At 42.5% G+C, this 27,130-nt stretch overlaps 1 protein-coding gene across 3 annotated transcripts; it reads left to right on the top strand.

Annotated features, from left to right (window-relative positions):
• On the top strand, positions 1-27,076 carry CD74 (CD74 molecule). Of its 3 annotated transcripts, XM_040440628.1 has the most exons (10): positions 1-170; positions 9,397-9,578; positions 11,707-11,789; positions 12,124-12,186; positions 12,705-12,800; positions 14,252-14,351; positions 16,730-16,852; positions 21,697-21,891; positions 23,969-24,016; positions 26,863-27,076. In XM_040440628.1, the coding sequence occupies exons 1-9, from the start codon at positions 91-93 to the stop codon at positions 24,004-24,006; spliced, it is 960 nt and encodes a 319-aa protein (XP_040296562.1). In that variant the 5' UTR covers positions 1-90; the 3' UTR covers positions 24,007-24,016; positions 26,863-27,076. The 3 variants fall into 3 exon arrangements, with proteins under 3 accessions (XP_040296562.1, XP_040296570.1, XP_040296578.1); XM_040440636.1 differs by lacking the exon at positions 23,969-24,016; XM_040440644.1 differs by lacking the exon at positions 16,730-16,852.
• The last annotated feature ends 54 nt before the right edge of the window (positions 27,077-27,130 follow it).

Here is a 27,130-nt window from a genome sequence, read left to right on the forward strand (position 1 = left end):
TTCAGTTCCTACATATTAACCAGTGCAACCAACCATCTAAGTGCATCACAGACAACAGGAGCGCAGAGAGGAGCAGACCAGACTCAGAAGATGGCCGAGGAGACCCAGAACCTGGTGCAGGAGGAGATGCCAGCAGAGAATTCGATTACAGTTGGCAGTACAGAAACACGGTATAAAGCTGCATTTTATATGTATATATGACATATATGGCTGGGTAGATATGAGACACATATTGCAGACATGGATAGATTGATTGATTGATGGATAGATAGGTATGAGACAGATACCACAGATAGATATGAGTTAGATAGATAGATAGAGATCCATAAGTCCTGATAAAGTACTTTTCATAGACACGTCACTGTTGTGCAGGTGTATGTACTGTAAGCCTGTGTTGTACACTGTCTGCAGAAACCATGACGTCCCACATTCCCAATTATGAAAGTTACTGAATTCCTATTTTAAATTTGCTTTTTTTCATAAATATTAAAGCCTAGCTTTTCCCAAAACCCTGAAAATCACGCTGCTTTGGGCAGCAAAGCAAAACTTGTAGTGGACTGCACTCCATCACGATCACCTTCAGCAGTGAGCTCAGGACATGGCTTTTATAGTCCCCATAAGACAAAGAGGTCCATCTCCATTCGGAGGTGAAGGGAATTAGGGGGACACTTGGATGAAGGCAGTGAAAAATTGCTTGCAGATGGCTAGAAGACCAAGGAAAGCATGGAATCATGCAAGAGATTGAGAGGAGCCCAATATAATGATAACCTTATGGAGCCATGTTCTCACTTGCTGCTGAAGTTAGTCAGAGTGGATTCGGGCTCCATTCCAAAGTTTTCTAGGGACCCCATAGTGGCTTGCAAGTCCCTTGCCTGCTATGTTGGTATTTGGCACTCTCACAAGAAGCCTGGAGCTGTATACTGACTGTAGCACAGTCAAGGGCTCACTGCAGAGAAATTCTGTTATATTTTTTGGTATATTATATATATAGTTGGCATGGTGAGCTGGAGAGGGTTTATATATAAATAGTTACAGGGGTATTGTAACAATAGGGTGGCAGTCAGACTTACAGGTTCACATTGGCAAAGGTATAGGAGCTTGACAACCACCCAAGATGATCTCAAGAAACCAGTCCCCGGTCTTATCCTGGTTACAGCAGAGTGATGGCTGTACATGTGGGGTGAGTACTGGGGAGCGGCTTTAGTACTAATTTAGGTCCTAGAGCTGTCTTTTATGGATTGATATCGATTCCCATTGAGAGTATAACACCATCTTTTCGGTAATTGCTCTTATTAGAACCTAGATGGGCATGTGAGCTTCATGCAGCCCCTCTACTTTAGGGTACAACTACACAGCGCGGTTGTGTCACGGTCACAATGCAGTCAAGTACTGTACAGGCGCAGTATGCTCCAATTAAATTAATGAAGACAGCACCATTTAGTTGGTCTGTACTGTTAACGGCCATGCAGTATTGAAGGTGCCGCATAACCATTAGCAATGCAGACTGACTAAACAGTGTGGTCTTCATTAATTTAATTAGAGGCCACTGCGTCCCTTACGGTCACACAATCTCGACAGCAGTACAGCCATGTCGTAGCCATGACCATGCTGTGTGGTCATACCCTTAGTCTATTAACTGCATCACAAGGCCAAGAGGGCAATAACTATCTGCTCCACTGGCTTTTGTAAATTGAGTGTTCACAAAGGTGGTATCATGACCAGAACAATGAACAAAATTACATAAGCACTCAGGTCATGACACAGTGTTTCAATATAAATGTCCATCAGTACAAGCTCTGTGAGCTGCCCATTAACAGAATAACAGCATCTGCCCCCTTGTACATGGGCTATGCCTGGTACTGCAACTCTGTCCCATTTACTTAAAGGGGTTCTGCACTTTGTTTAAACTGATGATCTATCCTCTGGATAGATCATCAGCTTCTGATCGCCAAGGGTCCGACATCCGGGACCCCCGCCGATCAGCTGTTTGAGAAGGCAGCGGCCTTCTCACTGTTTACCGCTGGCCCAGTGATGTAACGACTAGTATCAACTTGACTGGGCGGGGCTAAGCTCTATTCAAGTGAACAGACCAGTGATACTAGTCGTGACATCACTGGGCCAGCGGTAAACAGTGAGAAGGCCGCGGCGCTGCTGGAGTGCCGCTGCCTTCTCAAACAGCTGATTGGCGGGGGTCCCGGGTGTCGGACCCCCGCCGATCAGAAGCTGATGATCTATCCATCAGTTTAAACAAAGTGCAGAACCCCTTTAAATTAGGATCAGTTGCATGACCACATGCAACCCATGGATGGGGGTGGCACGATGTTTGCAGGGGAAAAAAAGCAGACCTTTTTTAAAATCAGAATCAACTTGTTAGTTTATTACTACTTGTGCAATATTTTAATATCTCCATTCCAAGATCGTTACTTAAGGGGTTTTCCCACAGTAGACATAAGTGATGTCTGATAGCCGGGGGCTCCACTGCTAGGATCCCCACAGATCCCGCTCTACTCCATGTCTATGGGACTGATGGAAACGGTCATCAGTCCCAAAAACTTAGGCTTGCTGGACTGGTACTCAAATCAAGGTTCTCCTCTCTGCACATACTCTTTGGCTTGATAAAGGGCTTTGTCTGAAACGTAATAGTACCAGATCTTCAATAAACTGCATCAGCTACAGTGTGCGCTGTCTAAACTGGTGTATTTTGGCACCCGTATCATCTATATATGTTATCTGGATGTTTTTAGATACTATTCCAAGAACAAACTTCCAATTTCAAGGTTTGTAATTTCATAAGCGTCAAAGGCAATGACGCCAGATATAAAACATGATACAGTGGAAGTCAGCAACATCTCCAGCTCTAATTGTCTTGCCTTGCTGTTCTATACTGTTACAAGGAATAAGAAGTAGGGGCAATTGAATGCCTTGAATTTGCTCCAGATCAGAAACATGGCTGAACTTTGTGAACAGAGGCAGTGATATATATATATATATATATATATATCACTGCCTCTGTATATATAGATATATATATATATATATATATATATATATACTGTATATATAAATATATATATCTATATATATATATATATATATACAGAGGCAGTGATATATATATATATATATATATATACACAGAGGCAGTGATATATATATATATATATATATATATATATATAAAAACACTGTGTCCAGTACATGTTACTGTGTATTGCAGTGCTATAATAAAAGTTACACTGCACCATTGCTTAAAAAATGTGGCTACATCTGTTCTGCCAGGTCAGATATTACTGTTCCCCAAAAATAGGTAACTGTATTGTCCACATTTTATTTATATATATATATATATATATATATATATATAAAAAATCACTGTGTCCACTACATGTTGCTGTGTATTATCTGGACATTATAATCATATAGATCTCATCATGCTGCGAAGAACGATATGTTACATGATCACAGGATCTTATTAGCATAACTGGCATGTGAAAATATTGACTAACCAATCAAATGCTTAGGATTGTGTAATGTCACTCGTTGCTAGGCAGAGGCATATTGAAACCTGTTCATCGTTGTTCATAGACCTGGGAGGATAGGAGATGAACTGCGTATTGTCTTACTCAGCGTGGCTTCTCATAGACTGAAGTTTTTTCTTCTTTTTCAAATTGTAAAAAAAGCCATAAAGCAAAAAATCTGCAATGTATTAGACGAGATAACAATACAAATAATGCAAATCTCACATGTAAATATTGAACATATACAATATGTGAACATGGAGGGCAGCATTTTATCGGGACTTCCTGTCAGAAATTCGATTTAGGGTCCCTGTAAAAGGCGAACACTTTCTCTGGGTGTAGAGAGAATTTCTTATACAGTAATTCCTCAGTGCTTTGGCATTGCAATAAATATTATATTTTAAAACAGTTTCAAGGCTAACAATCGGGTGTCAATCACAGCAGTTATACTGAACTTGACCTGAATGCTTCAAAATGTGGGGTCCCCAAAAGCCTATTTGAGGGATGGCCAACCTGCGTCTCTCAGTTAGGAAAGAAGACTAATGATTATTTTGATGCATGTGTCTTTACAGAGGAAGAGGTTCTAAGTCAGCTGTCTAAAATTAATACAAATAAGTCACAGGGGCCTGATGGGATACACCCAAAGCTATTAAAAGAGCTCAGCGATGAACTAGCAAAACCATTAACAGATTTATTTAACCAATCACTGGCAACAGGAGTCGTCCCAGAAGATTGGAAATTTGCAAATGTGCCCATTCACAAGAAAGGTAGTAGGTAGGAATCGGGCAACTATAGGCCAGTAAGCCTGACATCAATAGTGGGGAAATTAATGGAAACCATACTTAAAGGGATTCTGTCACCAGTTTCTTACCCCCCCATTTAAAAATATGGTTATGTTCATGGAGCACTAGCGATTCCTAATGTGGTCTTATAACCGAAATCCGTAGGCTCATTTTGTCTAAAAAACTTTATAACTAACCTGTCATTCATCTCACAAATGTGCCCAAGGGGATGATCATGTCTTCCAGATGCCGCCCGTACCCGCCGCCGTTTGTGCCCAGCTCCTCCTTTGCTGTCATCAGCGCCGCCTCAGAATCCTTTGCTACGCCTCCGGCTCTCCCTCACTCCCCCCTCCTTCTTCTCTAACATCCCGCGCGTGCGCACAGGCCTGTGCCTGATGCGCCCGTGCGGACTTCTCCGTTCGGCTTCATGGAGCGAAGTGCGCATGCGCCGTCACTTCGCTCAACCACTTGCCGGCGCATGCGCACTTCGCTCCATGAAGCCGAACGGAGAAGTCCGCACGGGCGCATCAGGCACAGGCCTGTGCGCACGCGCGGGATGTTAGAGAAGAAGGAGGGGGGAGTGAGGGAGAGCCGGAGGCGTAGCAAAGGATTCTGAGGCGGCGCTGATGACAGCAAAGGAGGAGCTGGGCACAAACGGCGGCGGGTACGGGCGGCATCTGGAAGACATGATCATCCCCTTGGGCACATTTGTGAGATGAATGACAGGTTAGTTATAACGTTTTTTAGACAAAATGAGCCTACGGATTTCGGTTATAAGACCACATTAGGAATCGCTAGTGCTCCATGAACATAACCATATTTTTAAATGGGGGGGTAAGAAACTGGTGACAGAATCCCTTTAAGGAGAGGATTGTGGAACATCTAAAATCCCATGGATTGAAAGATGAAAAACAGCATGGGTTTACTTCAGGGAGATCATGTCAAACTAATCTTATAGATTTTTTTGATTGGGTGAGTAAAATAATAGATGGAGGAGGTGCAGTAGACATCGCTTATCTAGACTTTAGTAAGGCTTTTTATACTGTCCCACATAGAAGGCTTATCAATAAATTGCAGTCTTTGGGCTTGGACTCCCATATTGTTGAATGGATTAGGCAGTGGCTGAGGGACAGACAACAGAGGGTTGTAGTCAATGGAGTATATTCAGACCATGGTCTTGTTACCAGTGGGGTACCTCAGGGATCTGTTCTGGGACCCATATTGTTTAATATCTTTATCAGCGAAATTGCAGAAGGCCTCGATGGTAAGGTGTGTCTTTTTGCTGATGACACAAAGATTTGTAACAGGGTTGATGTTCCTGGAGGAATACACCAAATGGAAAAGGATTTAGGAAAACTAGAGGAATGGTCAAAAATCTGTCAACTAAAATTTAATGTTGATAAGTGCAAGATAATGCACCTCGGGCGTAAAAACCCAAGAGCAGAATATAAAATCAGTGATACAGTCCTAACTTCAGTATCTGAGGAAAGGGATTTAGGGGTCATTATTTCAGAAGACTTAAAGGTAGGCAGACAATGTCATAGGGCAGCAGGAAATGCTAGCAGAATGCTTGGGTTTATAGGGAGAGGTATTACCAGTAGAAAGAGGGAGGTGCTCATGCCGCTCTACAGAGCACTAGTGATACCGCATTTGGGGTATTGTGCGCAGTACTGGAGACCATATCTCCAGAAGGATATTGATACTTTGGAGAGAGTTCAGAGAAGAGCTACTAAACTAGTACATGGATTGCAGGACAAAACTTACCAGGAAAGATTAAAGGACCTTAACATGTATAGCTTGGAAGAAAGACGAGACAGAGGGGATATGATAGAAACTTTTAAATACATAAAGGGAATCAACAAGGTAAAAGAGGAGAGAATATTTAAAAGAAGAAAAACTGCTACAAGAGGACATAGTTTTAAATTAGAGGGGCAAAGGTTTAAAAGTAATATCAGGAAGTATTACTTTACTGAGAGAGTAGTGGATGCATGGAATAGCCTTCCTGCAGAAGTGGTAGCTGCAAATACAGTGAAGGGGTTTAAGCGTGCATGGGATAGGCATAAGGCCATCCTTCATATAAGATAGGGCCAGGGGCTATCCATAGTACTCAGTATATTGGGCAGACTAGATGGGCCAAATGGTTCTTATCTGCCGACACATTCTATGTTTCTATGTTTCTCCAGCTGTTGCAAAACTACAACTCCCAGCATGCTGTCTACAACTATCAGCCTACAGCAAGGCATGGTGGGAATTGTAGTTTTACAACAGCTGGAGAGCCGCAGGTTGGCCATCCCTGGCCTATGTGATAGGAGCTCAGGATACAAGATGAGGTGTCCAAACCCCCAACACACCCAGGGGCAAATATGTTTTGCATAATACTTTGTATATGAAAGTGTGAATAATAAAAGGAACCATCCTCCTGATTGGTTAGTAGGAGTGACATCAGCAGTTGCTGGGTAGATGTTTTTTCTTAGCTGCTGTGTTGCACGAGTATAATAATATAACATACTACATAATATCCAGGCAGTAAACAGCTTGTATATCATATTCAAAGAAAATGCTATACATTTATAAATTCATTTATTGTGACTATATTTTACAGTGAAGAGCACTATTGTGCAGTTCAGCTAGTATGCTAGTCATGTAGCTTAGTGTAAATTGATGAGTTTAGCTTAGGCTACTTTCACACTAGCGTTTTTGCTGGATCCGTCAGGGTTGAGCAAAAATGCTTCCGTTACTGATAATACAACCATCTGCATCCGTTATGAAGGGATCCGGTTGTATTATCTTTAACATTGCCAAGACGGATCCATCATGAACTCCATTGAAAGTCAAATGGAGGACTGATCCGTTTTCTATTGCGGCAGAGAAAATGGATCCGTCCCCATTGACTTGCATTGGGGGTCATTCTCCGCACCCCAGGACGGAAAGCAAACTACAACATGTTGCGGTTTGCTCTCCAGTATGGGAACGCAACTAAACGGAACAGGATGCATTTTGGAGCACTCCGTTCTGTTCAGTTCAGTTTTGTCCCCATTGACAATGAATGGGGAAAAAACGGAAGCATTCTTTTCCGGTATTGAGCCCCCATGACGAATCTCCATACCGGAAAACTAAAACGCTAGTGTGAAAGTAGCCTAAAATGAGCACTGTATCCTTTGGCACTTATGACAAAAAAATTATTGTTATAGGACCTCATTTATTAATTTTGTCGAAAAAAAAACAATACCAACCAGTGTTCAGCTTTCATTGTTTATCCTATCCCGGAAAGATGAAAACTGCACAGTGATTGGTTGCTATGGGCAACAAGGTCATCTTAACTACTTGCTTACCGCTATGAAAACAAAGTCATTGTGCTGGTCACATGACATAGCTAAGGATCAGAAGGGAGGGGATCACTCACAAATACAGTCTCTGGTAAGAAAATTTACTTCACATCATGTACCTTTCTAACAGGTCAAAGAATAAAACTATTTTGCGGGAGTGCTTCTTTAATGAGCATGATAACCACTTGAACCATCCCTCATTCCTAATACACACATAAAGAAACTCAATGTCTAACGCCCCTTTCACATGAGCGAGTTTTCCGCCTGCGTGCAATGCATGACGTGAACACATAGCACCCGCACTGAATCCTGATCCATTCATTTCAATGGGTCTCTGTACATGACCGTTTTTTTTCACGCATCAGTTCTGCGTTGCGTGAAACACGCAGCATGTTCTATATACTGCGTTTTTCACGCAGACCTGGCCCCATAGAAGTGAATGGGGCTTCAGTGAAAAACGCATTGCAGCCGCAAGCAAGTCCGGATGCAATGCGTTTTTCACTGATGGTTGCTAAGAGATGTTGTTTGTAAACCTGCAGTTTTTTATCACGCGCGTGAAAAACGCATCAAAACGCATTGCACCCACGCAGAAAAAACTGAACGCAATCGCAGACAAAACTGACTGAACTTGCTTGCAAAATGGTGCGAGTTTCCCTGAACACATCTGGACCTAATCTGTCAGTTTTACTGCTATCGTATGATTGTAGCAGGCCACCGCTAGGCAGATTTTCCTTGTTTCCAGTATACAGTGGTTTTGTAATTGCTGCCGATCAGTAGCAAATTTATGGTCACCTACCTACCAACTTTATGGATTGTCAAAGAGGGACACTTTGGGTTCATTGTGTGAAATATCCATTTTTCTTGCATATTTATATACTTCAATTGTTTTCTTTTACACAATAGCGCACACATTTTTCTGAATATAGACATTTCTAAAATACTAATTGCATCAAATAATGAAATAATATACAAGGCGACCTCTAATATACAGAGAGGGACCAGACAAACACTTTCTGGATCAATATTTTACATGTAATAATGAAAATCTATACCTCAGATAAAAAAGGAACATTTAAGGAGCAAAGAGGGACTTGGGTCAAAAGTAGGGACTGTCCCTCCAAAAGAGGGACACTTGGGAGGTGTGTAGTCAGACTAAGGACCATTACAACATTAGTCTTTTCTACATAAATATGCATAATATAAATACAAAGGAATAGTAATATAATATGGAAAATTCTCAACTATACAATGTGCAGTATCTCAGGATGAAGATTTTTGTACAGTGACACCTGGTGGTGTTGGCTGAAACTGCAATTTTATATTTTTAAAAGCGCCAATTATTAGCAAAAAAGCCAAAAAAGGCTGCTCCTTTATGCAGCTTTTGCCCTTTTTGTTCACGGATTTCTGTAATTGTTCCTTTTTTCCTGTCGTGTCCACTGAGTGAGTAGACTGTTCTTATTATGAGATGTAGAAGCTGAACTGTGTAACCTGATCAATCAGATAACGCCCAACAGCTCCTCTATCCCACTAATACTAGTTGACTGAGGCAGATAGACCGCAGCTGCATCCCCCTTCTCCCTGTATCGTTTTTACGGTTTCATACTAGATGGTTTTTTGGAAGCTGAGGAGGTTTCTGAGCACCAGCAGTTATGATGCGGAGCACCAGGCTACATCCTAGGGTTATCTAAAGCTGTCACAATAAAGTGCTGTTGTTATTCCTCTGTGTGTGACCTGGTATTTAAAATTCTTCTCAATTCCTTTTCTCTCCAGTACTATAACATGTAACAAAAGAAACGTTGTGCCTGCGCTCTCCATCTTTGTTGCACTTCTCATAGCTGGACAAGCAGTGTCCGTCTACTTCATCACACAGCAGCAGGGCAAGATCAATGAGTTGGACACCACGACAAGGGATATGAAGCTGAAAGAAATGATAGACAAGCTTCCTGGATCACGTAAGTAGTAATCATTGTAGCAAACCTTGTAGGGATTCCTTTTCAGCCATCAGGAACAATCCCTATAATAATATATTGTGGCATTGTTAGGGCTCTTTCACACCTGCGTTCTTGTCTTCCGGCATAGAGTTCCGTCGTCGGGGCTCTATGCCGGAAGAATCCTGATCAGGATTATCCCCATGCATTCTGAATGGAGTGAAATCCGTTCAGGATGCATCAGGATGTCTTCAGTTCCGGAACGGAACGTTTTTTGGCCGGAGAAAATACCGCAGCATGCTGCGCTTTTTGCTCCGGCCAAAAATCCGGAACACTTGCCGCAATGCCGGATCCGGAATTAATGCCCATTGAAAGGCATTGATCTGGATTTGGCCTTAAGCTAAACGTCGTTTCGGCGCATTGCCGGAGCAGACATTTAGCTTTTTCTGAATGGTTACCATGGCTGCCGGGACGCTAAAGTCCTGGCAGCCATGGTAAAGTGTAGTGGGGAGCGGGGGAGCAGCATACTTACCGTCCGTGCGGCTCCTGGGGCGCTCCAGAGTGACGTCAGGGCGCCCCAAGCGCATGGATTATGTGATTGCATTGGACACGTCATCCATGCGCATGGGGCGCTCTGACGTCACTCTGGAGCGCCCCGGGAGCCGCACGGACTGTAAGTATACCGCTCCCCCGCTCCCCGCTCCTACTATGGCAACCAGGACTTTAATAGCGTCCTGGGTGCCATAGTAATACTGAAAGCATTTTGAAGACGGTTCCGTCTTCAAATGCTTTCAGTACACTTGCGTTTTTCCGGATCCGGAGTGTAATTCCGGCAAGTGGAGTACATGCCGGATCCGGACAACGCAAGTGTGAAAGAGCCCTTAGTTCTACAATTTTCTAATATATTCTACATAATACTAAGAAAATGAAACTATGCCTTTAAAGGGTCACTAACCTTAGAAAACCAGAAAGATCAGAAGGGGTTTAAACACTAAGAATTAGAATGAGGGGAGAGAAGTGCGCGCATATCTCTCTCCTCACTTCTGAGGACTTCTATGGAGCCCATCTAATGCAGCACTTTTCTACCCTCGTTCTATGGATTGATGGAGGTGTCAGTGCTCAGACTCCCACCGATCTAAACTTGAATTTGTCTCTATGACATATCAAGAGGTTTTTTTTTAAGTTAGTGACCCTTTAAATAATCAAAACAGCAAGATTGCAGAATATTGCTCCCTCCGATAGGTGAGGCTGGGCTGATATGGTTGGCTCTTGCTGTAGTATCGTGCCACATATCGTGGCCAAATACAAAAACTAGGTTTGAAGTAAGTGTCCACCCCTGACAAACATTTCACTTTCTTAATTAAAATAGGTTGAAATTTTTTGTTGATTTGTATAACTTCTTTATAGTGGTCAGAGATAATTTTTTCCCTTGATATAGAACCCTAAATCACCTGCATAAAGATCAAATGAAATCTCCAGCCACCACTAGAGTGAGCCAAAGTGTCAAATGACTCAGATTTATTAGTTCAATTTATAGACAGTATACAGTAGACTCCCTCTCGTTTTGGCTGCAGGCAGGCAGACAGAATTATTTTACCTATCTTTATTACGTATAGTATGTTATATAACAATAATCAGTGGGTTCCGAAGTTGCTTTTAGTGGTGTCCTTAAGCAGGTGTTTAGAGTGCGTTGCATCTCTTCACCATAAGGCCCCCTGCACACGATCAGGATTGCGTGCGGATTTTCAGCGCGGATTTGCGTGCGGAAAATCCGCACCGTAGGTCATGTCCATTGTATTCTATGAGAATTTGAAATTCTCAATGCACACGATGCGGATTTTTTCCGCGCGGATTTTGACCTGCGGTGCGGATTTTAAAATCCGCGACATGTCAATTAATTTTTTTTTTCCTGACCGGATTTTCTTCATTCACTTAGTGAAATCCGCATGCGGAAAATCCGCACCGAATCCGCACCAAATCCGCACGCAAATCCGTATGCAAATCCGCACCAATTAATGCGGATTGACCGCACGGATTTGCCTGCGAACACCTGCGGATTTCAGTGCGGATTCTCCGCACATGAATCCTGATCGTGTGCATGTAGCCTAAGCCTTTTCTTATAACTCTATGTCTACCATATATCTTTTTACAGCTCCTTCCCAAAATCGACAAAAGCTGAGAATGTCAACTTTCAACATTCCTCTGGCAGTTAGGGATGATGATGGAACACAACAGGTAATTATGAGAAGAATAAAAAATACTGAACTTATAAAGAATTTTTACTAAAGTAGAAACTGTTAAATCTTGCTAGGCTGTCTAATAACTTGCTAGTAGATGAAACGTAAACAGGTTCTCAAAATCTGAAAATGGCACAGCTGCATGTCTTCTTAGAGCCAGCTAGCTTAAAAAAATAATAATGGAGTGACTTACAAAGAGGGCACTGGTGATGGATTATAAACTGAACATGATGAGGGAAAGATTTAGATACAGGTTTTGCAATTGGGCTCAGGAACATCAGGATACTTCTTATTGTGTATATGTTAGAATCATTTTGGATCTTTATCTACAGAAACTGGAGAACAAGGCAATGGCCAGCAACCACGTTGAAGATGCAGTACAATACATGCTCCTGGTGAGTGGTGGCCTGGTGGTGGGAACTGACTTCACTAGGCAGTGAAGGCAACTATAAACTGGATTAGAATTTGGATCATCTACCTGAGGTTGAGTTACATAATGGTGGCTTTGAATTTCATAAATTAGATGAGAACCTATACGAAATGTCATAAATTAGATTAGAACCAATTACAACTAACATGGGGGATACTCCACATTGACAAGGCTTCTTAAAAGCCTAGTAAGCTCCCACATAACTTGGATGATTTCCTACACAGAAGTCTCAGTATGCCTTGGAACTACTTTTAGGAGTAATAATGTTGGGCATAATGGTCAGCTTTTCAAAAAATGAACACTAAGAGCTGTTGACTGAAGAACTTATAAGATAACAACTTAAGGAACAGTGTACATTAGAGGATATTTTTCGATAGTTTTTTAATGGGTAGAACTGGATGTCAACTGCTTGGTATGGTCAAAGTGTGACTAGCTGTTTTTAATTCTCACACTATGTCTTACATGTCTTTTTGTTGATTGTAGATGGGAAACCCTCTGAGAAACTATCCATCTTTCAATGGAACCATCCTAGAAAACCTCAAAAAGTTGAGAAAGACTTTGAGCTATCAGGAATGGATGGTGCGTTCAAACTGTACACACACTTTTAGATTGTCAAATTAATAAGGACTAAATCGGATGCTTAAAGTGGCAATTAAGAAAATGAAAATACTTAATTACTTTAATATAAATACCTTTATTAGTTAGAATGGCTTATTTTGTCTAGGGAGGCTTATTTTGTCAAAATGGCCGCTGTCCTAACAGTACATACAAAACCTGTCCTAATCACACAGGAGCACAAGTTACTACACAACACTGAGGTAAAGAGCTGCTTGCCAGAGATTATGATCCTGATTACAGTTTAATGTGATCTTCAGCTAAATCTCTGTGGGAATGGAGTTAATGAGGAGACATGAAGTACAGAGAGGAGGGTGGTGTGTGGCTAATAAGCAGCACTTGTATACAATCTTCATTACCACAGCAATACATTAACACAGTAATACATTACCACAGTCTGTCCTGTCCGTCCTCTCTGTTCTTCATGGCTCTATTCCTACAAAGATTCATCTGAAGATCTTATTACTATGTTCAGGATCATAATCCCTGACAAGTAGAGCAATGAGGAGGATGAGGCAACTCTTTAGCTCAGTGTTGTGAAGTAACTTGTGCTCCTGTGTGACTAGGACAGGTTTTGTGTGTACTGTTAGGGCAGCGGCCATTTGGATTGCTCCCTAGACAAAATGAGCCAGTCTAACTAATGAAAGGTATTTACATAAAAGTAATATTTAAGTATTTCCATTTTCCTTATTCCCGGAGAACCCCTTTAAAGAGGACGCATTGTTTAGAAAAATCCATTTCCGCATATTCATATGGAATTCTGAGGTGACAGAATGGGGTCCTTTGTTTAGGATCCTTGTCTCTTGGCCAGAGTGTAAAGCTGCAAACAGAGTCTCTCACTTTGGATGACGTTCTGATCTGCATTTTCCCTGTGGTGGCATGGCAGGCAAATGAACTCTTACTACCAGGTTTCACCACAGACTACAGCTGATCACTATGTAATTTCATAATGTAGAACCCCTTTAACATTACAGATGCTTTTTTTTTTTTTTTTTTTTTTTAAGAAAAGATTAAAGCAGGACAAATTGGCAAAAAGAAAGCCTGTCTGTTTGGGCATGGACTAGACCTGTTGGGTCAAGCCGTTGGTCATAAAATGGCAATAGACAAGACTGCTAGCTTACCCAATAAACAGGCACTCCCAGACCACTGCAGCATGTTTGGTTAGTGCCATAGCCTGAAAATCTGTTCCATTTGTCCAGTGGTCCATAATAAGCCAAGAGACAGTTTTCTTTCCGTCCCCAGGGAACATGGTTAGTAAGGAGTCCCTACAATACTAGCTGGATCTCAGCAAAAAGAACCAGTACCTTCCAAGGATTGTATTAACTCAATATTCATGAATAAGGCTTGTCGCTCATTAAAAAAACGCACATAAAATCAGGCAGACACAAGAATTATTATGTATCTTTGTCTTTCAGCTATTTGACAGTTGGATGCAGCAGTGGTATCTGTTCTACTTGGTGCAGAGCTCCAAAGCTCCAGAGACAACTCCAGAACCAAATGCCGATATTTCCACAGGTACCAACAGCTTTTAAAATAGGTGCTATAATGAGGTATGTATGTTAGGGTACTTTCACACTTGCGTTGCTGGATTCCGGCAGGCAGTTCCGTCCCCGGAACTGCCTGCCGGATGCGGCAATCTGTATGCAAACGGAAACGATTTGTAGACTGATCTGAATGTGGATCAGTCTCAAAAGTGCATTGCAATACTGGATCCGGTATATATATATTTTTTTACATTTTAAAGGTCTGCGCATGCGCAGGCCAGAAGACCGGATCCATCAATGCGGCAATTTTAATGCCGGATCCGGCACTAATACATTCCTATGGAAAAGTGTTCAGGATTTTTGGCTGGAGAGAAAAATGCAGCATGCTGCGTTTTTTTTCTCCGTCCAAATATTGTAAAAGGACTGAACTGAAGACATCCTGAACGGATTGCTCTCCATTCAGAATGCATTAGGATAAAACTGATCAGTTTTTTCCTGGTATTGAGCCTCTAGGACAGAACTCAATACCGCAAAACTTTGACGCAAGTGTGAAAGTACGCTTACTGATAGTACTGCATGCAGCAGAGCTGTGGGAACATACCCTATGGAGTTCATACAGTTTTGCCCTAGCCACTCCCAGTGTAGTCTCCATACAGCACCATATTCTGTAGGCACTCTCTCATGGAAACAGTGCTTCTGAGAGTATCTCCGTAACCTGGCATCCAATGGAACACAATTTTCTCCTCCTTCTGGACTGCTGTATGGATCTACATAAAACCAGAGGATTACAGAGGTGCAGTAAGGATTGATTGATCTCTATGCTTTTTAAAGGGGTTATCCCATCATAATGATCACTGTTAAATCTGTTAATGATTTGACAGTGATCATTTTTGTAAATATACTTTATTAACAAATTACCACCGATTAGGAGAAAATTCATCCCCACTTACCTCATTGTTGTGACTCGGTCTCCCCTGGTTACGACCACCGCTCTTCCGCAAAATCCCGATGGTCGCGCTTGCCCAGAAGACTTCTTCTTTTCTCCCGGCCGGGCCACTCGCTGTCCTGAACGCGCACGCTGCCGCGCATGCGCGACTGTGACTTCTTCCCGGCCAGAATAGTACAGAGATGCGAACGCGCACGCCGGCTCTGTACTATACTGGCCAGAAATAAGTCACATTGCGCATGCGCGGCAGCGTGCGCGTTCAGTCCAGCGCGCGGCCCGGCCGGGAGAAGACTTCAATCAAGATGAAGCCCGCCCCCAGCCAGAATCCAGGAAGTGAACGCGCGGTGGCAGCAGGTAAGTATAAAAACGCAAAGTGGGATAACCCCTTTAAATCAAGTCGTTTTTATTGAAAAATAAATACAGAGTGTTACAACAAACAATTCGTTGTTTTTTCTTTCTTACTTTATCCACCATGTGGAGTCAGAGTACAACAGTAACCGTACCAATAACGACACATAGTTTATCCAATAACAGTACATAATGTGTATACATGTTAAAACAAATATTTGAAACCAAGGATTATACATATCTAAATCCCCCCCAAATCCCTTCCCCCCCACCTTGCCTAACGCCCCCCTCCCTTATAACTAGTCTTGATTTTGACGAGCTTATATAACCACATGAGTGTGAGATAACCAATCACTCCACATTTTATCAAACTTTTGCGGACATCCTCTCTTCACATACACCCCTTTCTCAAGTATCATCATGTCATTCACCTTCCGTTCAAACTCACTCAGTGTAGGCGGACTTCCCTGGATCCACCTCATAGCAATCAGTTTCCTGGCCACATATAGCAACCTCCCCACAGCTACCTTAACCGATTCATTCCCTCCAATCTCAGACACGTATCCCAATACACACACCTTTGGGTCCTTTTGGATTCTCAATATCATTCTGCTATTAATCATATTTCTTACCTCCTCCCAATAATTACCAATTACTGGGCAAGACCACAGCATATGTAACAAATCCGCCCCCTCTTCCATACATTTTGGACACCTGTCATCAATTCTTACTCCAACCTTTTTTAGAAACACCGGTGTTTTGTACACTCTATGTATAATAATTGGCTTGTACGGAGCAGTAAAACAGCCATATGCATGAGCCCTGATTATACCTTCCCACCACTTTGCTTAGGCTGTTCATGAATTTGTTCAGAAATATTTCACACGGTGAGAAAAATATGTTCCCAACATTTAGGTGGTAATTTTTTTTTTTTTTTTACATTGGTTTAGATGTGGGCTACACTGATAGATGCATAAACCAGGGGTCCTCTTCTCAGAAGGCAGATAAAAATGTCATATTAATGGTGGCAGAATGTCCACTAATACATTATAACATGAGGACTACACGCTGCTTCTGTCTCATGTATTTCAAAGTATTCACAATTTCTTCTTCAGGATCCAGTGTACCGCAGGAGAGAAACCTACCTGCTGAGTTTGAAGAAAGTGGAAACCTGGTTTATGCCTCTACCAATTACACAACCGACTCAATGCCGAGTTTTATCGATGAAATCCCAAGTGGTGAATATATGTTCCCTCCTATGTCTATTGTAGAAACCTTTGTAGTGAAGCAGAATATGATTAGTAGTGTTGAGTGAGCATGCTCGGCCAAACAGCAGTTCGGCTCGAGCATTGCTATGCTCGGCCCATCGCAGTACTGTGTTCAGCCAAATACTGTGTATGCTCGAGCACAATTGAACACAAAGAAAATCAATTGGAGACCCGAGCATTAAACCAGGCACCCCCTGCTCTGAAGAAGAGAATGTTTCTGGTTCACAGAAAAAGGTTAGAAATTGATGGAAACACCACCAAAATGGTTTGAAAACAGCATGGGAAGGATGTCTGGATACATCTTGGACTCCCATTACCTATAAAATACAATAGACAACCACACAAAGACTATATGCCAAAAGCCGGGTATGTGCAAGCCAACAATCTATCCATGATACAGATACAGTCAGCATACCTTACAATGGCAGCCTTGTGCACTATGAGACATTCAAAACCAGATCTCATCTGACTGAGAGCCAGTAAGACTCAAAGTTGCTTCATAATTGTTGGATGGCTTGGGTGGACCTGCCCACCTAGATCGTTATCATTAGGGTGACAAAAAGTTTGCCGATTGTCCTAACATAATATTCAATAACCTTTCTATACAGTTGTCATGTAAACTCATTTGCATAATCATGGGCATCTGCAAATTAGTTGAATCTACTTGTTTTTCAGCTGAAACACCATTTGCATGGAAAATTCGCGATTAGAATATTTGCGAACAACACTACTCATGAACAGCGTCATTTATTGGATTCAGTCTTTTTTTTTTTTTAAATAAATTTTTATTAGGTTTTGATATAATTTGCAAATTTTTATTCAGAGGTACATATTGGATCAAATGACAGGTCATATTCCTTTTTTACAGATATGTGCAGTGAAAACAAAGATAAAACACATATAAACAGTGCAATAATCCTTTCCCTTCCCCCCCAATCCTCGCCCCTTCTATACAGGTGATGTGGTTTAAAGTTTTCTTTTTATTATAGGTATTCCTGGAGGTGTACAATGTCTCATTTCGGAGTTCATGTGGATTTATTGTTGTGTAGTCTCATGGTAGTGTGTCTTTATGTAAGGATTGATGATGCTTTATATGTTATTGGTTTAATATTCTTATGACAAGACTATGAATGCAATAGATGGCGCTGTTCATGAGTAGTGTAGAGCACGAATATTGTAATTGCAAATTTTCCATGCAAATATTTTTTCAGCTGAAAAACAAGGCAGATTCTGCTCATTTGCATGTCTTTCCCATATGCCCATGTTTATGCAAATTAGTTTAGATGACAAAACTGTATAGAAAGGTTATTGAATATTATGTTAGGACAATCAGAAAACTTTTTGTGACCCTAATGATAATGATCTAGGTGTGCAGGTCCACCCAACAGATATGAAGCAACTTTGAGGCTTACTGGCTCTCAGTCCGATGAGATCTGGTTTTGAATGTCTCCTAGTGCACAAGACTGTATCTGTCTCATGGATAGAGTGTTGGCTTGCACATACCCGGCTTTTGGCATATAGCCTTTGTGTGGTTGTCTAATGTACAGTGAGGTCCATAAATATTGGGACACCGACACAATTCTAACATTTTTGGATCTAAACACCACCACAATGGATTTGAAATGAAACGAACAAGATGTGCTTTAACTGCACACTGTCAGCTTTAATTTGAGGGTATTTACATCCAAATCAGGTGAACGATGTAGGAATTAACAGTTTGCATATGTGCCTCCCACTTGTTAAGGGACCAAAAGTAACGGGACAGAATAATAATCATAAATCAAACTTTCACTTTTTAATACTTGGTTGCAAATCCTTTGCAGTCAATTACAGCCTGAAGTCTGGACATCAGCAGACGCTAGGTTTCATCCCTGGTGATGCTCTGCCAAGCCTCTACTGCATCTGTCTTCAGTTCCTGCTTGTTCTTGGGGCATTTTCCCTTCAGTTTTGTCTTCAGCAAGTGAAATGCATGCTCAATTGGATTCAGGTCAGGTGATTGACTTGGCCATTGCATAACATTCCACTTCTTTCGCTTAAAAAACTTTGGTTGCTTTTGCAGTATGCTTTGGGTCATTGTCCATCTGCACTGTGAAGCGCCGTCCAATGAGTTCTGAAGCATTTGGCTGAATTTGAGCAGATATTGCCCGAAACACTTCAGAATTCATCCTGCTGCTTTTGTCAGCAGTCACATCATCAATAAATACAAGACAACCAGTTCCAATGGCAGCCATACATGCCCACGCCATGACACTACCACCACCATGCTTCACTGATGAGGTGGTATGCTTAGGACCACGAGCAGTTCCTTTCCTTCTCCATACTCTTCTCACCACTCTGGTACAAGTTGATATTGGTCTCATCTGTCCATAGGATGTTGTTCCAGAAGTATGAAGGCTTTTTTTTTAGATGTCGTTAGGCAAACTCTAATCTGGCCTTCCTGTTTTTGAGGCTCACCAATGGTTTACATCTTGTGGTGAACCCTCTGTATTCACTCTGGTGAAGTCTTCTCTTGATTGTTGACTTTGACACACATACACCTACCTCCTGGAGAGAGTTCTTGATCTGGCCAACTGTTGTGAAGGGTGTTTACTTCACCAGGGAAAGAATTCTTCGGTCATCCACCACAGTTGTTTTCCGTGGTCTTCCAGGTCTTTTGGTGTTGCTGAGCTCACCGATGCGTTCCTTCTTTTTAAGAATGTTCCAAACAGTTGTTTTGACCACGCCTAATGTTTTTGCTATCTCTAATGTTTTTTTTTTTTTTTTCAGCCTAATGATGGCTTGCTTCACCAATAGTAACAGCTCTTTGGATCTCATCTTGAGGGTTGACAGCAACCGATTCCAAATGCAAATAGCACACTTGAAATTAACTCTGGACCTATTATCTGCTCATTGTAATTGGGATAATGAGGGAATAACACACACCAAACCATGGAACAGCTGAGAAGCCACTTGTTCTATTACTTTTGGTCCCTTAACAAGTGGGAGGCACATATGCAAACTGTTGTAATTCCTACACCGTTCACCTGATTTGGATGTAAATACCCTCAAATTAAAGCTGACAGTCTGCAGTTAAAGCACATCTTGTTTGTTCAATTTCAAATCCATTGTGGTGGTGTATAGGGCCAAAAATGTTAGAATTGTGTTAATGTCCCAATATTTATGGACCTGACTATGTCATAGGTAATAGGAGTCCAAGATGCATTTAGACATCCTACCCATGCAGTTTCCAAACCATTTTGGTGGTGTTTCCATCAATTTCTAACCTTTTTCTGTAAATCAGACACCCTCTCCTCTTCAGAGCAGGGGGTGACTAGTTTAATGTTTGGGTCTCCCATTGTGCTTCAGTAGAGCACCCGAGCATCCCGAAGTGTTCGGCCAGAGCATCTGAGCACTTTGGTGCTCGATCAACACTAATGATGAGCCAATGTCATATCTTACCTAAAAACCAAACTGCAATATATTAGTAGTGACATCGTAAATAGCGAGGTCATATTTTTAAGTGGTGTACTGAAGTATATCTACTCATACCAATCCTTTCCCCTGTGGGAGAATTTAAGGCTTAATTCACATTGTGTCAGGGGCCATCAGAGCCTCTGATGTGGATGTCATCATGTTCAATGTGGTGCTATTTTTTTCAGGCAATATGATGGTGCCCAATGGCCTCATTATGAGTCACAGGGGTCAGTTGAGTATCACCGATTTCCATCTTGTGATAGTTCCGGCAGGGCATTGAGACTTCCATTATAAACAAAAGCCACAATGCAGATGTGAACAGAGCTTAAAGAGGACCTTTCACTAGAATAAAAAATGTAAACTAAGTATACAGACATGGAGAGCGCCTAGGGATCTCCCTGCACTTACTATTATCCCTGGGCGCCGCTCCGTTCTCCCGGTATAGGCTCCGGTATCTTCATATGTTCGGCTCAACTGGGTGGAGCCTGCCGGCGTCTCCTTCTCCCAGGCTGTAGCGCTGGCCAATCGCAGCGCTCAGCTCATAGCCTGAGAGTTATTTTTTTCTCTCAGGGAGATCCCTGGGCGCCGCTCGCCATGTCTTAGTTTACTTTTTTTATTCTAGTGAAAGGTCCTCTTTAAGTTGTCCACCTTACAATTCAAAGGAGGCCAGGTTACCATATCAGTATGTTTTTGGAAGGACACTGTAGACTTACCTTGGCAGGACTGTCTCCTCCTCTTGTGTCTTGTCTGTATAGATCTTATGTAAAGTCTAGTGTATAATAAAGGATAGTTATAATATTTTATGAAAATGACTTACAGAGGTTGTCCAATCAGCCCAACCCCCGTCCATAGGTTTGGGACCCCCCCCTTCCCAATCAGAAACAATCCACCATCCTATATATAGACACATAGATACATATTTTAGAGTCAATAGTACGACCATCTATCCAAATAAATATACTGCCATGTAGGGTAGGAGCGCTAAAACATAACCATGAGAAAACCTCCTTTTATTTTAAACTATGTGATCTATTGGCAGGGCTTCCCATAGCCACTACTACTAGCCCTGGGGAGTATTAATCAAAGAATATTTGCATACAAATAAAAAGCATTACTCAGGCTTATAGGACTGGATTTTCACAACAATGGTATGGTTACGTTTCAGGGCATGTACCCTACGTGGCGGTATGCTTACTTTGAAAATGATTTTGGAAGTGACCTACTCCCTTTAATAAAGCATCCCCAAAATGTGCCATGTTTTGGGAACAGAATACAAATTTTAGGCACTACTTGGATTTTATACTGATAACGTCATTGATTTATGTCTTCCCTGCGAACTATAAGTCATCTTTATGTCTAAGGTGCCCCAGTGATGACCCTGTGCCAACTGACAGCCAAAAGACATTCCTTGCCTGGTGCCTATGTGCCTCAATGCGATAGTAACGGCGACTTCACACCCATGCAGTGCTGGCATAGTACAGGATACTGCTGGTGTGTCTACAGAAATGGAACTGAAGTCGAAGGGACCCGGGCTCGGGTTAAGATTGACTGCAGCGGTAAGTATGGCTTATATATCAATTGCACTTAGTCTCCATTTTGGCATGTGAAACCAGCCTCAAGTTGTCTAAAGAGACAATACTGTACCCTTGTCATTCCTGAAGAAAGCACATGTAGAAGACAGGCATAGAAGGAAGGCACAGGCCTAACAGCTGTCTACATCAGGGATCAGAAACCTCTGGCACTCCAGCTGTTGTGAAACTACAACTCCCAGAATCCTCCTCTCTCTCTTATATGGGAGTTACAAGAGCAGCTGAGTAAGTCTGCATGCTGGGAGCTGTAGTTTCACAGCAGCTGGAGTACCGAAGGTTGCTGATCCCTGGTCTACATACTAGGATGGTATTTTTACTGCCTGAATAAACGCTTAAACGAAAACTTTATTGTTGTATTTATTAAAATAGTGGCGACCCACCACATGATGAACTCATCAGGCTAAGTCTGGAGGAATGGCTCACACCACAATTGTATGGGTACAGCCTCTACCTCCACACTTAGTGAAACAGTGTGTATTGTCTGGATGTATCAGGATTTATTGTGTATCTCTATACTCTCCTGCCCAATTATCCAAACAAACTGTAGATACTTGCTACGTGCGCTGAATACACTTATTTTTATTTTAGTAATTTGTAACAACAGTCATACACCAAGTTACAACTGTTGAATTGGTTGTAACAGTGTATTGCACTAGCAAACTTATGCAAATGGCGGAATAGCGTGGAAGCACTGCAGGTGAGAGCTATATTATTGAGGCTCTACCCTGTAACCTGCTTCTCCCATCCTATTAATTTCCATCACCGTTTACATAAATGTCGGGACTGTCCCTGCCTAATCCTGCATCTGCTCAACACGTTTCTATATCACTGTTAGTGTTATGTCCTCAGGAGCAGAGTCTTATGTTGCCATGAGTGCAGTTCTCCCCATTTGTTTGTCGAGACTGACAGACACTCTGCCTGCAGGTACACGACGCTATACCCTGAAAGGATATACATTGTTTCACTCCCGGGTGACATTCCATTACATGTTGGGCAATTGGAGTATCATCCTCATTGTTGATACTAAGCAAATGCTCTCCAATCCGTCTACATACTAGGATGGTAAACCTTTTAGAGACCAAGTGCCCAAACTGCAACCCAAAACCCACTTATTTATCGCAAAGTGCCAATACAGCAATTTAACCAGAATAATAAAATGTGGGGCGGGCCCTCACATAGTATAATGACCCCCCCCCCCCAGTGGCCCCCTCACACGGTATAATGACTCCACCAGTGGCCTCCCCACATACCCATCATTGCTGGAATGCGGGGGAGCCACATACCTCCTAACTTTTGAAAAACACAAAGAGGGACAACATATGCGCCAATTTTTTTTATCAGACTAGGCCAAGTCTATAACTCCACCCAAAACATAATTATACACACCGAATCCATTCAATGCCTCCACATAGTAATTCTTGCCCCTTAGTGACAGAACACAGTAGTAATATCCACATTGTGCCCCCTTCACAGTAGCTATGTCCAGATGTGCCCCCTTACAGTAATTATGTGAGATTATGTGGCCCTACAGAGGATATAAAAAAAACTAAAATGTAAATAGTCACCTGGTTCCTCCGATGCTCAGATGTCAGCGCTCCACAACATCAGCACGAAACTGCCAGAAATTGCGCTGTTGTGTAGGATAAGAAACGCACAGCTGATTCCCGACTCCTCCTACAAAGCAGTGTGATGTGAGACAGTACATCGTGCTCCTGAGGAGCGCCGGCTGAGGTCATGACGTCACTGCTGGGCTGGGCCTGAAGGAGCATAGGATGATGAGCTGCAGTTAATGAAAGGACCACCGGCTCCACTAATGAGTGCTTCCATCTGTATTGATGGAAGCACTCATAGCAGTTGACCCTGCGCACCTGCCATAGGTTCGCTGCCACAGTACTAGGTGTAGCTTGGCAAAAGCTGGAAGTTACCTCAGGTTGGGACTTTTCAATAATTTATATAGGAATTGGCCATTTGAAACGATTTTCAATGGTTTCAGTTTACGGCGGATAATCACTATTATCTAATGCAGATTTATTCTTTCCCACAGTCATTAACGAGTCAATGGATGCAATGGAGGATTATTAATTCATTTAGGGTAAGTGCTCGTGGTGCAGCTATGGGTCCCTATTCTGTAGTAGAAAAATATGACCTGTTCCTGTGTTGTGCCTGGTATCACAACTCAGCTCGAGAGATGAATGGGATGGAATTGCAACAACACACACAACCTTTGGGCACCAAGTAGTCAAGTTTTTCAAATGATGTACAAATGTAAATCAAAAGATGAAGCTTTGCTGTAGGGGCTTTTGTTACATGGCAGAGCCCTGTGCATGGAGACTTAAAGGGGTTGTCCGTGTTCAGAGCTGAACCCGGACATACCTCCATTTTCACCCCGGCAGCCCCCCTGACAGGAGCATTGGAGAAGTGCATGCTCCGATGCTCTCCTTTGCCCTGCACTGAATTGCGCAGGGCAAAGGCATTTTTTGGAGATCCGGTGAAATACAGGGGCTCTCCATGGGGCTACAGTAAGACGGCTAGGGCAGCGCTAAAGCCCACCCATCAGAGCAGGTGACGTCACCGAACACACTGTCGGGCGGAAGCCTCTGCCCGGCAGCGTGTTATTGTAAATAAAAAAATCGCTTGCCCTGCAATTTAGAGCAGAGCAAGGGAGCGCATCGGAGCATGAGATGCTCCGATACTAGCCTCAGGGGGGCTGCCTGGGTGAAAATAAGGGTATGTCCAGGTTCAGCTCTGAACCCGGACAACCCCTTTAAAGGGGTTTTGAGAAATTACTATGGCTTGCTCATGTTAGTTGTGTACCTCAAGTACATCTTCCCAATGCTTGTTTTTTCAATTTGTACTTTAGTCCTTACCGATTTTCACCATGTAAACAAATGACTCTGGTTTGTTTCCATCCTGAATGCAGCACTTTGTCACTCTATGCATCTAAACCCATGATGCACTTCTCCTTTCTCTGCCGTAACTCCAGCACCACCCCCAACGCCCAGCTAGTTTATAGCTCCTCCCAACCCAGAGTTACCAGTATCATCAACACTCCCCTATCGCCGCCACCAACAGTGCCCAGCTAGTTATGCGACCCCCGGCCTTCATGCTTCTCTCCTGGCAAATTGGCCATGATCAAGGTCCAGATATGGACTGAAACATTGGCCAGTGCAATTCAATTAACTGGAAGTGAAAATACAGCATTTAGAAAAAAATCTATTTGAGTGCCATGGTTACTCGTATAGTCTTGGGAGGACCATATTACATTACAGTGGAATTCCAACCATTATCTCCTGTGTAACAATGCCCAGCTAGTTACAGACACTCCCCCATCAGTGCCCCCCCACAATGCTCAGCTAGTTTAACTTCTCCCACCAGCTAGTTACATAGGGGAGTGTCTATCATTGTTAAGCCCATGGACATAACATCATGGGAAATAGGAAAGAGACACAAAGATATAGTTCCAGACAGGAACATAGGAGCAATAAGGGTGCACTCTTCCACTACAAAAATCTGTTCCCTTCATTTGGATGGGGCAGCAAGCACAAGAATTTATGCAAGCCCCAGTTAGGTTGCTAAACTTTCTGCAAGAAAATCTTATGCACCCTAATGATGAAAGAAATGCATTATAAAATGACAGCTACCTTTGTAAATAATTTTTAAGAATGTTGATGCAAACCAGAAAACCCCTTTAAGGCCTCTTGCACACGACCGTGTGTCCCCCCCCGGCCGTATTGCGGGCCGCATAAGGCGGGTCTGCAAAACAAGGGACACCGGCCACGTGCATTCCGCATCAAGGATGCAGACCCATTCCCTTGAATGGGTCTGCAAATCCGGAGATGGGGTGCGGAACGGAAGCACTACGGAGTGCTTTCGTGGGGTTCCGTTCCGTTCCATACTTCTGTTCCGCAAAAAGATAGAACTTGTCCTATCTTTTTGCAGAACGAACTGATCACGGACCCCATTCAAGCGAATGGGGTCGCGAACCGCATGCAGTGCAAGACGCCTAAGGCTTATGAGTTCAGAGCTATACAGTCAGTATGAAATTTTTTATTTTTTTGCAGGATTCTGTGATCTAATTTATGAGTCACAGTGTGACAAAATTTGGTGCATCTTTCAGTCTAAGGCTACTTTCACACTTGCGGCAGGACGGATCCGACAGGCTGTTCACCATGTCGGATCCGTCCTTCTGCTATTTCGCCGTGCCGCCGCTCCGTCCCGATTGACTATAATGGGGACGGGGCGGAGCTCCGGCGCAGCACAGCGGTGCACGGCGAAAGCCGCCAGACTAAAAAGTCGGACATGCAGGACTTTTTAGTCCGGCGGCTTTCGCCGTGCGGCGCCTGGAGCTCCGCCCCCGTCCTTATTATAATCAATGGGGACAGAGCGGCGGTCCGGCGAAATAGCGGAAGGACGGATCCAACATGGTGAACAGCCTGTCGGATCCGTCCTGCCGCAAGTGTGAAAGTACCCTTACACTTCTGACCGGATATGTTACCATTTTGTATACTATCCCTTTAGAGAGAATTCCTGACACTTTTTTTAAAAGTTGCAGTTGATAAATCTGGCTTAAATTAGCTTGTCAGGCTACCTACACAAGTTGTCAAAACAGGAGTGAGTGGTGGAAAAATGCAGAATGCAGCAAAACTTACGCAAATCAGCAAAAAAAAAGTTGCAAAGCCCTATTTTGTGACATTTTGAATCCAGAATTCAGCAGGACTTCATCAGTTTACCCATGTGTCCAGAGATAGTCTACTTCATACATATGAAGTCCGAAGGAAAAAAAAAAACAAAAGACGCTTTATGAAACAGAAGGGAAGGTTTCATAAAGGATCTCTCGGACAGCACATATTAAGGGATATGCATGAGCCTAAACAGTGCATTAACAATAAAAACCCATTATGTTTACATCAATGTAAAATTTTTCATTTTATTCAACAGGTGAAAACGAATCTCTAAGAACACAATAACTGATTATTTTGCAAAGCCGCTATCTTCGTAGGAAAGGCCTTTGGGTTCCAGCTTAAAGCACAAGCTTCGTAATTTAGTGTCTTATATAAGGAGAATAAAATGTGTGTGTCAGGTGGGCACTAGTATGCCAGGTCATAAGATTTTCCTATAAAAAGATTATGAAATCCTTAGTGCGTTTCATGCACCAGTGCCTTGATGAATCATTTAAAATTTCTAATCTTTGCTTCCTAGCGATATG

Source organism: Bufo bufo, chromosome 1, assembly GCF_905171765.1.
Source record: "Bufo bufo chromosome 1, aBufBuf1.1, whole genome shotgun sequence".
NCBI classification, from domain to species: Eukaryota; Metazoa; Chordata; class Amphibia; order Anura; family Bufonidae; genus Bufo; species Bufo bufo.

What these genes read in the sequence shown, in the direction of transcription:
- CD74 (XM_040440628.1), top strand. Translation starts at nt 91, where the DNA reads ATGGCCGAGGAGACCCAGAACCTGGTGCAGGAGGAGATGCCAGCAGAG. An exon ending in TATCGATGAAATCCCAAGTG is followed by an intron (nt 16,853 to 21,696) that starts GTGAATATATGT and finishes TTTATGTCTAAG; the next exon opens with GTGCCCCAGTGATGACCCTG. An exon ending in GGTTAAGATTGACTGCAGCG is followed by an intron (nt 21,892 to 23,968) that starts GTAAGTATGGCT and finishes TCTTTCCCACAG; the next exon opens with TCATTAACGAGTCAATGGAT.